General features: G+C 35.9%; 1 protein-coding gene across 2 annotated transcripts; it reads right to left on the bottom strand.

The window, feature by feature from the left end:
- Positions 1–396: 396 nt before the first annotated feature.
- Positions 397–4,340, bottom strand: LOC145037283 (serine/threonine protein phosphatase 2A 57 kDa regulatory subunit B' theta isoform-like). Of its 2 annotated transcripts, none has more exons than XM_078985909.1 (3): positions 4,068–4,340; positions 2,040–3,472; positions 397–998 (listed from the first exon to the last, which is right to left on the bottom strand). In XM_078985909.1, the coding sequence occupies exons 2-3, from the start codon at positions 3,231–3,233 to the stop codon at positions 612–614; spliced, it is 1,581 nt and encodes a 526-aa protein (XP_078842035.1). In that variant the 5' UTR covers positions 3,234–3,472; positions 4,068–4,340; the 3' UTR covers positions 397–611. The 2 variants fall into 2 exon arrangements, with proteins under 2 accessions (XP_078842035.1, XP_078842034.1); XM_078985908.1 differs by having other exon boundaries at positions 4,072–4,340.
- Positions 4,341–14,973: the final 10,633 nt, after the last annotated feature.

The following is a 14,973-nucleotide window of genomic DNA, read 5'->3' as shown; positions in this document are numbered from 1 at the left end:
TCCGGTCCACGGTCCACAATATTCTCCATAACCGGTCCAGTCCGGTTCGGTCCAAATGCTCACGCATATGCATTGTATATTGACCATAATACAGTCTCATATCGGGACAATGGAATACACATGGTGAATAAATAGATCGATTCATTTATGGATGAAAAATGTTTTAGTCGTTTCTACTTTGTGTTTTTTGATTGTTTTAAAATGCCAACCCACTCCACTAGCCTAATATATACTTTTCAGCCTAATATCAAAATACAATATTTAACATATCTTATAAGAAAAAGAACCTCAAAAGTCCAAGTTAGAACGAAGACCAAAATCAAAATATAATACCACTTTCAATTCACAAAGTACAACCAACACCACCATAAGCGCACCATATTTGACAAACAAATATGCAACTTAAACATGAATTATATAAAACTAACATGATCAAAGTCCAAGAAAATGAGAAATAACAATTCATAAATCATCTAAAAAAAAACAAACATTTCCAAAATGTGTCAAATCGTATATACACAAATCCTTCACATTCAAACCACCACCACAACCAATCTCTTCACCATTTCCTAATCGAGCAACAAAAACCCAATAACAGCTCATATGTGTTTCTACCCAGATGATGATGAAACATGATTTGCAATGACCTTCTGAGACATCACCACCGGCCCACTGCCGCCACCGCCATTGCCGCCACCGGAGCGGAAGGCTGCGGCTTCTTCGAGGCGGCTCCAGGTGGCTTCTCGTTTGGCCATGGCTTCTTCCTTTCTTGATTCATCTTCTTTGAACTTCTTTGAGCATTCTTCAAAGAGTTGTGAGTCAGCATCCAAGAAGATCTTTCTGACATTCAAAGTCAAACTTTGAACAGCTTGATTCCAATGAGTTTTTGTGTTTCTTTCTAAAGCTGGAAATATTATTGGCAAGATTACTTTCCGATTTTGTTTGATTAAGGTCTCGATATGATCGTTGTTCCATAGGAATAATGCTCTTTCTGCCACCTGTGTATTCAACAAATAGCAACATATTTTCACATAATTCGGAAGATTTTTATAAGTATAAATATGTCCTAATAAGGAAAAAAAAAAAATCCAAAGTACAAGTTTGAAAATTTGTTTTTGTTTTAGTCATTCCTTCTGATTTTAACCTGTTTCAATCTTTTAAGCTGCTGAGTTGGCTGCCACCTGTCGCCTGCGTGGCGGATACATGGCACCAAACTTTTGACATGATCAGGTTTTAATTAAAGAAAATGACAATGTCCCTCTCTCATTTATCTTTTCATTATTGAAGTCAAATGAGAGACACCTCTCTCATTTATGTTTTATAGTGAAGTTAAATGAGAGAGGAACATTGTCATTTTGTTTAATTAAAACCTGATCATGTCAAAAGTTTGGTGCCATGTATACGCCACGTAGGCGACAGGTGGTAGCCAACTCAGCAGCTTAAAAGATTGAAATAGGTTAAAATCAGAAGGAATGACTAAAACAAAAACAAAATTTCAAACTTTAAAGTTAGAAGAAATTGTTGCCAATTTATGATACTAATCCTATTATAAAGACCCTTTTAGTCATTTTTCTCTAAAAAAAGTTGTAAAATGTGAGGATTTTTTCAGGAAAAATTAAAAAAGCCGAGGATTTACTTGAAAACATTTACAAGGTCGAGGATTTTTTTCGGAAAATTAAAAATACAAAGTTGAGGGTTTTTTCAGAAAAATAAGCTCTTTTTCAAGCAAAAAATAAAGTCGAGGTTTAATCCAGAAAGAAACACAAAACATAAAGTCTTTTACAAGATTAACCCTTATAAATCAAAACATGAAAATTTTCAAAAACACTCTTTCCATAATAGCATACTAAAATCAACATAATCACTTCCATGTAACTATCCCACGGGCAAATAGGTAATTTGACCTAAACACTTCAAAAAAAATGCAACCTTTTCATATTTAGAACTAAACATTTTTGTATCACCTCTCACACATCAAAACTCAAATAACTAAAAAAAAAAAAAGACTTGTCACAATTTTATAAAAATCAAAATCATACCTGAAAATGTGAACTGCTTAAACATCGAGCAATCTGTCGAAACAAAGGCACCATACATCTTTGAAACTCAGGAGGCTGAGTAGCTTCCAAAACCTCTTCAAGTTCACTCAAAAACATGACTTCTTTTGAACTATTAGTAATAGGCCAATACTTCAACAAACCCCTAATAACCGTATCCGCAAGCTTACAATCTTTTTCAACAAATTGTGTAATACAATACGATATTTGTTGGTGATACATCGGTATACATTTCGGTTTGTGAAGTGGTATCAAAGCACGTACTAAAAACAACTTATGTTCTTCCTTTAATGGCAATGCAAATCCATTAATTATACTCCCTAAAATCTCCAACAATTCGGCAATTCCATTATGCTTTTCGGTTTCAAACACGAATCGAAAGAATATGTTGTTGATTGATTTTCGGATAAAAGGGCGATGAACCATGAACTTTCCATACATTCTATGAAGAACAAATTTTAGGTATTCGCGTTCGCGTGGATCTTCTGAATCGAATAAATCTAACCATTTTAGAACGAAGGGTTGATCAATGTAACGTTTGGCTAGTTTTGGATCGGTTTCGGGTGATGCGACAAATCTTAGGATGAATTCATAGATTAGTTGTAAATGAGGCCATGAGGGATCCATTGAAGGCTCTTCTTCTTCTCCATCAAATGTTTCGAGAATTTTGTTGTCACGTGGTTGAGGGGTGAGTCTTCTAAAGATGTTTAGGGATACCATGTTCACGATTTCTTGCATGATGGTTTCGGGGAACTTTCCACTTGCGGATGAGACATAGTCTACGAGTTCTACTAACGTTTGTCTTTTGATTTCTTTTTCTTTTAGGGTTTTTGTGGGGTCGGTGAAATCGAATACAACACAACAAAGTTTTAGCTTTCGGATGAAGAGGTTTTGTTTTTCGGAGTTTGGGACATCTTTGAAAGAAGGTAAGGCTTCGTATGAAGATGAAGATGAAGATCCGTTTAGTTTTGATGTTTGAGGTTGGAGAAGCTTGTTGTTGTTTGTGAGTTTTTGGGGTGTGGGATTTGAATTGGCGAATCGATTAGGGTTTGGGTTTGAATCGTTGTTGGATCTTGAACTTGTGGATGTGTTTGAGGAGGAATTAGGGTTTCCTTGATCTCGATTATCGTGAGATTTAGGCTTTCTTGGAAGCCGATTAAAGATCTTATTGATCATAACTTAGGCAAGAAAGTGAAGTTTTCTTGCTAGCCTAATACCAAATTAGCAAAACCCTAATCAGTTTTGGAGTCGAATGGTTCTAATTAGTAACAAAATGTGGGATTAACATCAAGAAATCCCACAAGAAGCCAATTTCATGAACGCGCCTTTGAATTACTTCAATTTTCCGGAAAACCAAGGCAAATCGTAGTTATAACTTACGCTTAAATCAACGGGAACTTCAAACTTGACTTCTTCTGCAAGCAATTAAAAGAAATTGAAAATTAAAAGGAGGAAAACAACCGAACAATGTTGAATAGAGACTATACACAGATTTTGTTTATCAATAGCACAATTACAGTTTTTCTTTTGAAGAAGGATCAAGTTTTGATTTTTAATCAGAATGAGTAGAAATAGCGCAAGGAGATGAAAAGGGTTTCTTTCGTTCATCCTCATAGTTGACTAAATACTCTCATTTAGATCAAAAGTTCAAAACACAACAAGTTATCAAGAACACGAAGAACACAAGTGTATAGTTTTTTTTAAGTAGAAGGGTCAAATTTTGATTTTTAATTAGAATTACTTGAAATAGCACATGTTCATGAAAAGGGTTTCTTTCGTTGCACATCATTAGTTGATTAAAGACTCTCATTTAAATCAAAGCATAACAAGATCTGAGGTATGATCTACAAGACCCACATAGCATTCTTGAACACGAATCTTCTACGATTAACACATGTAAAAGAAAAGGCAAACATATGAAGACAAAAACACCCAAATTACATGATTTCTGGTACAGAATCCATGAAAAGCAGGATAAATTAGAAAAAGAAAAAGGGAAAGATAGCATACTTACATGAGGTTTTTCTTGAAACCCGGTGTAAATCAAGATAGAAGGGCATAAGAAGATAAATACTGGATCACTGATACAAATTTGAAAACGATCTCAATTGGGGAGAGAGAAGGGAAGAGGAAGAAGAAGAAGAAGATGAGAGAGAAAATGGGCTTATATAACTTATAGGAAAGCGATCTCTGGTTCTATCTGTATGGTTCGCTAAGAATTTAGAAAAAGGAAAAGGAAATTATTATTACAAATGAATAAAATTGTTCTGAAAAGGGTTTCTATTCTCCAAGTGCCGGGCCATCTTGGTTGATCAGAATCTAGTGATATTGAAATTCAATTTCTTTCTATGGAGGAGTTACGTTAAAAATTAGGATATAATTTAATTTCATTAGAATTGATTTTCTCAAACAAAAGATCTCAACTTTTCTATCATTATCATTTTTGTAGATTCCCAATTTTATTTATTCTCTTTGATGTTAAAAACCCAAAAAAATTTAATTGATGAATAGTAATATATTATAGTGTTATTTTTTTTTTTCATTTTATTACAATTGCTTTTATAAAATTGTTTCAGAATTTGATCAGGTATGTTGAATATGTAATTGTGGTAAGAAATTTTATAAATAAGGGTCAAAATTCATTACACATGTAAAATATATTTAGTGTTGTATGATTTATACGTATAAAATATTTTTAGTGTTTTATGATTTACATGGGTTATGAGACAGATGAATCGTCCAAAAAGTACAATTTACCTTATTTTTTATCATTGGTTCTTATTAAGTTTCGACAAGCATTTCACTTTAGGTTTCAATTAATGTTATTTTAAGTGATATATGAGTGTTTTATGGGAGTCGTGTTTGACTCATGATATGAAGCCTTAATGGTAAAACTGTTAATGCTTCAGTCTAATACTTGGAGAATCATTAAAGTTAATGTTTTACGTGGTTTTATTTTGAATGTCCATAAGCATTAATGTATGAGGTTCAAAATTTGACGCTTTCAAAATATTGTTAGTATTTTACGATTTACCCATATGCGATGGCTCGAGACGGCTCAACGTGGTCCGTCCAAATAGTACACTTTACCGTTTGTTTAAAAATGTTTATTATCTTGTTGACTTATTTAGAGATAATTGGTGTTTGTGCTAGATCATAGGTCACCTACTTTGAGATTGATTTGAGAAACCTTATGAAATGTATTTGTGATGACCTCCGAGAAGGATAATTCAAATAGGTTTGAACCATTAGAGGTTTCATATTGTAAACTTTTTGATGTGGTTTTGAAATCTTTTTAATGATAGGTTTCATGGCATCGAAGAAGAAAACGTTTGGAATATTGATTTTATCAGAAAGCATGGTGAATTTAGACACAAAAAAATCATTTTTTCTTCTAAGTAAGATTAAACGGTCTATGTTGATGTCCTAAAGGTATGTATTTTTAGATTTGAGGTTTGAATGTATGTTATGCACATGTTTTTATGTGGGAACCTATATAACATTATTGTTGTAATGAATGTGAGTTATTAAGGTTGTAATGAATGTGAGTTATTGGGTTAAACTTGGATCATATGTCATTATTTTAGTCTTCATTAAAAATTTACATCTTTTCTTGGTGGATTTAGCATTAATAGTATTTTATAGTTCTATTAAGGGCATGTTGTGTTAAGAATGAAACTTCACATTAGTAGAGATGGTTAATAGTTTTCTTTTGTAAGTATCATGGGAATCTATGTAACATCCGGATTTTCAGGGTTATTATTGTGTAGTTTAATCTTTTGATTAAAGGAGAGACTCGACGAGTTGAGGATCCAACTCGCCGAGTCGAGATAGGTTTTTCTCGTGGATTTAATGAGTGGACTCGACGAGTCAGAGGAGGGACTCGCTGAGTAGGTGCTGGGCAGAGAAACCCTAATTTCTCGGGTTTGGGACTTATTTAAACTTCCTTATGGCCTTCATTTGTGGCCACTACACCCTGAGAAACCCTAGAGAGAAAGCTTGTGGTGCAAGAGGAGGGCCAATTCATCATATTTTGGTGTGTTCTAGCAAGGGGAAGGATGGATTTCGTGTTAAGCTGTTTTGTGGGACTCAAATCTTCCATCATTTCGTTCAAAGCTGCTGTGAGAGGTAAGGATTCATGTTCATCTTCATTTGTGTGATAGATTTCATGAATCTAGGGCTTCTTCTCTTCTTTTGGTAAGAGATCTTGAGTATGTGATGTCCCCTTGTGTGTATATCTTCAGATCTGGACCTTGAGAGGTCCAGAGAGTCCCTATTCCCTAGCTTTATGCAGTCCTTTATGAGTTTGGAGCTTAGGTGATCATTTTAAGGGTTATTTCTCCATCTATGGCTAATTGTGGGTTGCATAGTCATGGAGGAAACTCGCCGAGTCCATGGGAAGACTAGACGAGTCGAGTCGGGTTGCCCCGCGATTCGAATCTAGTGGAAACTCGTCGAGTGGAAGGTTCACTCGACGAGTCGAGTGAGGCCTTGTAGGAGTCAGAAGACACGCATTGACTCGTCGAGTCACTCTTGTGCACTCAACGAGTCTGGTTAGAGTTGACCGTTGACTTGAGTTGACTTCTGTTGACTTTGGGGTTTTGGTCAACATAAGTAATGGAGATCATAGAGGGGTAAAATGGTCTTTTACCCACTACCCGATTAGAGAGGGAAAGAGAAATTATCGGTTTAATTAGGGATATTTGCCTTATGTGCTAGGCGGTGGCGAGTTCAAGATTCAAGTGTAAAGATAACTGCTTTCTGCTTTCAGGTGAGTCTTCTCACTATACTTTACCTTGAGTGAAATTAGAGTTATGTGATAGAGTTATTGTATGCTATTTATGTGATGTGTTGCACTGCATTATTTCTATGTGATTTATGCCGTATGTATATCAGAGTATATCAGAGTTAGAACCGGAAGGTTCACACAGCTAGGACAAGAGGGTCCACAGAGTTAGGGCCCAAGGGCCCACAGAGTTATAGTCTCGAGTGGCTAGTATGTGTTATGTGTGGTATTTTGGGGAACTCACTAAGCTTCGTGCTTACAGTGTTTTGTGCTTTGTGTTTCAGGTTTTCTGAGGATCACGGGATGCCGGGATGGCATCGGCTCGATTGTACACACCAGAGAAAGAGTTATGTTTTAGAGGATCCTGGATTACTATTTATTTGATTATGGAGTTATGTTTTTGTAATTTAAACAAAAATGAGATTTTTACAGAAAGAGTTTTAAGATCAAAGAGAATTTGAAATGAAATTTTAGTTTTGAAAATTTTCGGTGTTACAATCTATTTGTTGCTTGGTAGTTTTGAAACATAGAGATTTGCGTATGATTAGTGTCTTTGGTGATTCTCATTTTGGTATATTGATTATGATGATTATAGGAATACATATTTGTTAAAAATAGGTTTATTGCTTTTAAAAAACAACTTGAAGGCTTTAAAAGTGAAGATTAAAAATCTGAATGTTAATTATATCAGAAGATAAAAAATGGATAAGCTGGTAATTTATGATAGATTATGTGAGATTGTTAAACTTATTCATGAGGGGACATGATCTGAGTAGCTTACTGATGAAAGAGTCAATCTTACTATAAGGTTGTGAGAGATTGATAAGTAGAGTTGTTAAATGTGGCTTGGAAAGCAAGAATAACTAGGTTATAAAATGTGATGAAAACTCCAAGTACTATCATGGAATTTCAAAAAGAAAAGGAGGGGAAATGTGTATTAATGGTGTTTAGATGGATGATGAGTGGATTAAAAATTTGTAGGGAATAAAAGATGAATCTTGGAAATTTTACGAAGATAAAATTGATGAGTTTCATGGAATCTAAATATGTACTCAAAGTGACCATTTAATTCCTTCAACTTGATTCAAAATGGTAATAACGAACAACATGTCACGATGGAAAGAAATTAGGCATGTAGTATCGGAGTGTGGTAGTGAAAAGGCTCTAGGACATGATGGCTATATTTTTTTGTCTTTGTAAAAAGGTATTAGGGTTACTTAAAATTGGATGTTTTTGCTTTTTTTGAGCAACTTTTTTAAAACTAATAAGATCCTAATTGGTTGTAACTCTTCTTTTATAAATCTAATCTCGGAAGTACCCAATTCAGTCAACTTTAAAGATTTTGGACATATCTCTCTAATTAGGGTACAATAAAAGATAGTTTACAAACTTCTTGCTTTGAGATTGGATAAAGTTGTGGATTATATTTGTGAGCTCTTAACAGTATGTCTTTGTTAAATGTGTATAGATTCTAGATAATATGTTATTAATTGGTGAATGAAGTAATAGAATGGTGAAACACTCGAAAATTTTCAAATAAAAATTTTATTTTAAAAACCACACAAAACACAGTTTCAGATTTCTCAAACCAAAGTTTATAAATTGTTTAAAACACAAGACAATAAAATATTTAACAATATCCCAGAAATCCTCAAAACATAATCTCTAGCTGGTATGTACAATCATGTTGGCACCTTCCCGCGATCCTGAGAGGTACCTGAAACACATTTCACATATCACTGTAAACACGAAACTTAGTGAGTTCCTCAAAATACCACACACAAATAATTAGCCTCTTATGGCTATACTCGATGAGGACCCTCCGGTTATGTGTCTCAGTGAAGACCCTCCGGTCTCACAAATCGGGTTGGACCCTCCAGTCTGGTATCTCATTGAAGACGCTCCGGTCTCACAACTCGGTTTGGAACCTCCGGTCCTAACTCATTGAGGCACGGAATAATATACGACATAAATCACAAAGACCAAATGCATAATATCACACAACTCAGTATAAGCACATAAGACCCTTCGGTCAATAACTCAGATAAGATCCTCCGGTCAATAACTCAGATAAGACCCTCCGGTTACATAGTATTACCGCTCAGGTAAGTATAGTGAGAAGACTCACCTCGTAAGTAAGCAACTAGGTCTCGTACTTAACGATTGGTCTAGACTCCGCCTACATATCATAAACATCTCTAATTAACAATTTATAACAACAACTCCAAAGATGTTAAGCTAACCCCCTTTACTAACTCTCAGAAAGGGTGAAAGACCATTTTACTACCCCTCCATGGTCTCCAAATTCCACAACTTTACCAAATCCTAAAAGTCAACGGAAGTCAACGCTCAAGTCAACAGTCCATGTTGACCCAACTCATCGAGTGCATCTATGAGACTCGTCGAGCTCCTTCATTTTTCTAAAAAAAATCAAGAAAAATCCCACTCAACTCGCCGAGTTGTCTCACCAACTCGACGAGTTTGTAATGCGTCCAGACTGTCGGGGAAAACCCTAACTAACTCATTGAGTTAGCTCACCAACTCGTTGAGTTCCCTCAAGCCATTCTCTCATTCAGATGTTTTTAAGCAAGACTAAGGTCCCCAAACTCTAATTCTAGCATTCTAAGGTTGAATTATTACATAAAGCTATAAGCTTTACATCCATGCATGTTATCTAGGGCTAAAATTGCCAAAAACAAGCTCCATAAGGGTTTAAGGCATAGAAGTTGGCCAAAGCTTGATAAAGCTTGAATCTTTAGGCCAAAGGGACCTAGTATTGCCCAAATCTGAAGTCTCATCTTCAAAGCATGCTCAAACGACTCAATGACTCAAAAGAAGGTAGAAATGGTCGTAAACTCTCTGTTGGAAAGATCTAACAAACAAGTGATCTAGATAGCACCTTTTTACCTCCAAATGGTTGTTAACACTGAATGAATGTTGGATCCACAGACTCATTCTCGTTATAAGCCTTTTACTCCTCAATATCCTTCAAATGAACCAAATCACACACTTTTAGCCTCTTTCTCTCTCACAGATGATATAAACTCGTTTAGGGTTTCTCTCAGGGTGGTAAGGTAATGTGGGAGGTAGAATGTAGGGCTTAAGGTCCTTTAAATAGGGTACATGTAACACTCGGTTCCCGATGCATATTTAAATTTTAATAATTGTATGTTTTTACACTTGACTCGATGAGTTGGAGGCCCATCTCGTTGAGTAAACTAGACTTTGGATGCGGGTTTTAAGTAACCTACTCGACGAGTCGAAGAGCCCGACTCGGCGAGTAGGACTGTCTGGATGAAATCCTAATATTTAGAGTTTGTACCCTATTTAAATGTCGTATCTTGTCCCATCCTAGCCTCCATCGTACCTCCCAGTCCAAAAATCCCTAACTTGAAACCTTAATGCATTTGGAGTGTCCTTGATCCATTTTTGTGTGTTTTTGGTTGTTTTAAGCTTGAAGAAGGAGGTAGAATCTTGGGGGTTCCAGAAGAAGCAAGGAGATCCAGAGGTTTTGCTTCATTTCCAGTTCATTCAAGATAAAAAGCTTCAAACTTTACCATCTATCTTTTAGATCTCTAGTTAGGGTTCATTTTTACCTTTTCTAAGCTTTAGAAGAGTCAACTTCGGGGTTTTGTTATTCTAAAGGGGAAGGACTTTGGATCTGGAACCATTGGGGGTTCCCATGGCATAAAGGTGCCAACTTTATGGCCATGGGAGTCCCATGCATCATATAAACCTCATTGTAGAGCCTTTTGAGCCAAAAGCCCCATGCATAAACGTCAAGTTCATAACTTTACATGAAAAATGAACCCTAGGAAGTCATATCTGTGTTTTGGATGCATTAAGACCAACTGAAATCGACTAAATAATTTTGGACATAGAGGGACTCGACGATTCAGGTTGTATTTTCCCCAAACCCCTTCTGATATCGAGTGGTGTGTTTAGTTGGGAGAAGAATCGCCATTTGGGTTCGTAATGAATCTGAAGATCAACGTACTCGACGAGTTCAAGAATAAACTCGGCGAGTCCAAGGCAATATCCTAACCATATGAAGATGAACTCGACAAGTTCAAGGATGAACTCGACGAGTCATGGACTAAACACCTTAACTCGGATGAAGAGGAACTCAACGAGTTCGTGGGTGAACTCGGTGAGTCAGTTGTAGAAGGTCCCGCCTTGGTTTAAAAGAGGACCAGGACTCGGCGAGCTGTTGTTAGGCTCCGCGAGTAGGGCCGAAGTGTTGGCGTTTTCATGATTTTGGGACTCAACGAGTTGTGGGGCCAACTCGGCGAGTTGGGTAAACTGGATGTTGACTTTGACCTAACGTTGACTCTGACCAAGGTGTTGACCTTGACTTTGAATTTGACCTGATCTGACCAGGAAATAGCTATTAAGAAAGACTGTTGTGTGTAGGATTTGAGAGGGGTTGATTCCGGTAGTAAGGATAGTTCAAACACTTTACGACATCGAGGTGAGTTACCTTCTAGTAGAAGTGGGTCAAAGGTACCAATGCCGACCCACTAGTAGTTGACTATAGTTGAGACGATTTTCTTTGTGATAAATGTTTGGTTTGCTACTACCAGATATGTTTATGTGCCAACATGATACGTTATATGTGATAGTGGTAGTAGGAGGGGAATAGTCCCCATGTTCGGATTTTAGGACCGAAGGGTAGGTCGGGCACCCCAGATATGCATGATGATAAGTTTATGCTATGTTTTGTGTGGTATTAGTGTGGGTGAAATAGTCCCTGGATCCTATTGGAATAAACCGGAGGATAGGTTTGCACCCCAGAACTGCTTGACATGGGTAGGTTAGCACCCCAGAACTGCTTGACATGGGTAGGTCGGGCACCCCAGAATCGCCTGGCAGGGTAGGTCAACACCCTAGAACTGCTTGACATGGGTAGGTCGGGCACCCCGAAATTGGCCAACAGTATGTTTGTTGATAACTTGTTGATGGAGCTCACTTGGTTAACCGACATGTCAATTTGAGAGTATAGGTGGAGAATGATATGGAACTCACAAATCTCAAGCGTAACTTGAGTCAGGGATCATACAATTTTGTATCGGTGATTAAACATTTGTTCAGTGATCCGTTGCATTTCTATCATTTAATTTGAGATGAACTTAATTTGAGATTAACATGACATTGATAGTCAATTAATCTGAAAGATCTAGGAATTTCGTAGTTATCGAAATTGACAAAGAGTTTTATCTACCTAAACAAGTTTGTGGTGCGTTTACGACATCTCTTTACACATCATGAAGCCTAATATGGATCCTATACTTAATTTAATAATTTTTAGGGTAATTATTTATTAAGGGTTTTATATATCAAACTAATTGGAAACTTATCTTTTGTAGATGTCGATCGTAGTCAACAACAACCACAATCCTCCTCCTCTAACACAAAACTCAAGCTTCTCTCTACTATCAGTTCTAAATAGGGAAAGACTCAATAAGGATGGATCTAACTATCTTGATTGGATCAAGAATTTGAGATTCACGTTGTGATATGAGAACAAAGAGTATGTTCTCGATAATTCTCACACCCGCAAACCGAATTAGCAGAAACATTCGGGGGTGGAGGACGTCATGTAAGATATCATAACAATGCATAATAGTAAAACAAACAACAACATTATCCATTACATTAATAATATAATTTGTACATGTGTTTTCTGAATGTATATGCAAGACAACAATATATATATATATATATATATATATATATATATATATATATATATATATATATATATCAAAATAAATGATGAGTCTGAAAGTGTTCCGTCTTCTCAAAACCTGTCAGCTTTACCTATCTACTGGTGACCTGAGAATACAAGTTATTTTGAAGGTGAGGATCATCATTTAAGCTGTTGAGTTCATAAGTATCTAGTGTCAAATGTTGTATAAATTTGATGAAAGTGTTTGTAAATGTTTGATGTAAATGTTTGTAAGTGTTTGTAGTAAATGTTTGTATCTCCTAGAAAATCCTATATTTTCTACTTGAAATGTAGCCTTCTACCAAGACCAGAATGTTCTGAATGTTGTTTGTTTATAAAAGTGAGTGTTTTTCCCAAGTATTACTATTATTACCAAAATATAGTTTACATTACCGTTTATGTGAGAAGATCACAATGTGAATGCAATGGGAAAAATAATGATGTACCGTAGTATTTTATATAGTAACTACTGTTGTTCTAACTACCTTAAACCAACTGTTAATTAAGGTAAAATGTGATATGATTGTAACCATGCTTGATCGACTAGTAAAACATGACACTCGAAGATGTCGAAATGGTATGACATTTGTCACCCGTAGACCTGCAGGTCCCACTGTAGCTAGCAACAAGATGTAGGATGGTCAATCCAGTATAGATCTATACACAAATTCTCGCTCTCCCTCCAGGAGACTCTGGTTACAAAACGTGACACGACAGTATATTGCCATGCCATGAAGTAGTGGCTCACATTAAAGTTATAGTATTCTTCTATTTGTATAGTATGCTCTATATGTTCTAGTGTATTGTATGTTCTCTTTGTAAGTATGTTCCTCCCTGTTTCTCATTATAGTATGTTCTTTTTGTTTCTCGTTATAGTATGTTCTTTCTGTTTCTTGTTATAGTATGTTTGAACTGACTCATGTATGAACTGACTCTTGTATGTTTCATTATACTATAAATAGTGAGTATTAGTCTCCTAAACTATACCTATTATAGTTTACTAGTAATATTGTTTGAATGACTGAGTATGTTTGTATACCTTTGCTACCCAAAGGTATTGAACTGATGTAAGAACTTTAATATCTATACATATATACATAATATATAACTAAGATCCAAACGAAATTCGGACGAACAACCGATACCCTAAGTCGACAACCAAACAAGGAACATGAAATAATGCGAGTTATTAGTCCTAAGTCCTTTCAACCTTATTTATATAACTATATCTATATAGACATGATTTTGACAATATATAAGCTTAAAAGAGTTTGATAAAGAGTTTAGCATATAAAAGAGTATGATAAAATGTTTTGAAATAGTTGTTTGATAACAAAGTTCTAATGTATAATACATCCATCTATTTAAGTAAGTATACATGCCTGCATTCATACTAAAATCAGTGTCACAATGACAAGAACAAAAGTATTACGATTGCTAAATATCACAAGTAAGCTTGGGGACATATGGTCAGTCTTGGGAGTGGCATAGCCTGATCAACTATGCTGGTCCGAGGAGTGATTAGCACATGCCCAAGAATGGTTGTGATATGGCAACAAGTCTAAAAACTTACCAACACAACCACAAAGAAATACCATAGGGATATTTAGTCTTACTGTAATTACCATTGAGTTTACGGTCGTAAACCCTTGAGTTTACAGCTGTAATCTCCTAATCTTTTAATCATTAGATGATTTGAAGCCTTACATGTCCCTTAGAAGTATTTCTTCTTGACGGTTTAGTCCTTGGATTGTATCCCCCTATAAAAGCATTTAAAATCATTTAAAAGGTAAGTTAGGGGTATGAACTCACCTATAGTGAGTGATTCTAATGTAAGATCGGTATAGGATGCTAAGTGTCAAGTGAAGTCTCCAGCACAAATGGATCCTAATAAGCATATAACGACACATATATGTATATAATTAGTGTATATAACAACAAATCATGATGTAGAACCACCTTAGGGACTAGGATACACTTAGAATGAAGTGGTTAAATCACATATGATTCTACTAAAGGGGGTTTACGGCCACACAAGGGTGTTTACGACCAATATCTTTACGGCTAAGGGTGTTTACAGCCATGGGAGTTTACGGCCAACACATGAAAAGGCAAGTAGTTTACGGCCAAGACTTGAAGAAGTTCATGGCCACACAAGGGTTTACAACCATGCAAGGATTTACGGTTGTAAATTGTTGATGTCTTTCTAAAATGGTTGTTTTTAGGATGATAATCAAAAGCTTCTAATGAATAGCAAGTATATGGAAAGGATACTAACAATTTGGAAGCTTGAAGGGGGTTCATGGCCACCAAGAACAAGTGTATGTTCTTGGTGAAGGATGAAGATCTTGAGGATCTAACCCAAAAAGATGAATTTCATGGATGAAATCAAAGGGGTATAT

Source organism: Lactuca saligna, chromosome 3 (genome assembly GCF_052625555.1).
Source record: "Lactuca saligna cultivar CGN05327 chromosome 3, ASM5262555v1, whole genome shotgun sequence".
Lineage (NCBI taxonomy): Eukaryota > Viridiplantae > Streptophyta > Magnoliopsida > Asterales > Asteraceae > Lactuca > Lactuca saligna.
This window is presented reverse-complemented; position numbering and strand designations above follow the sequence as displayed.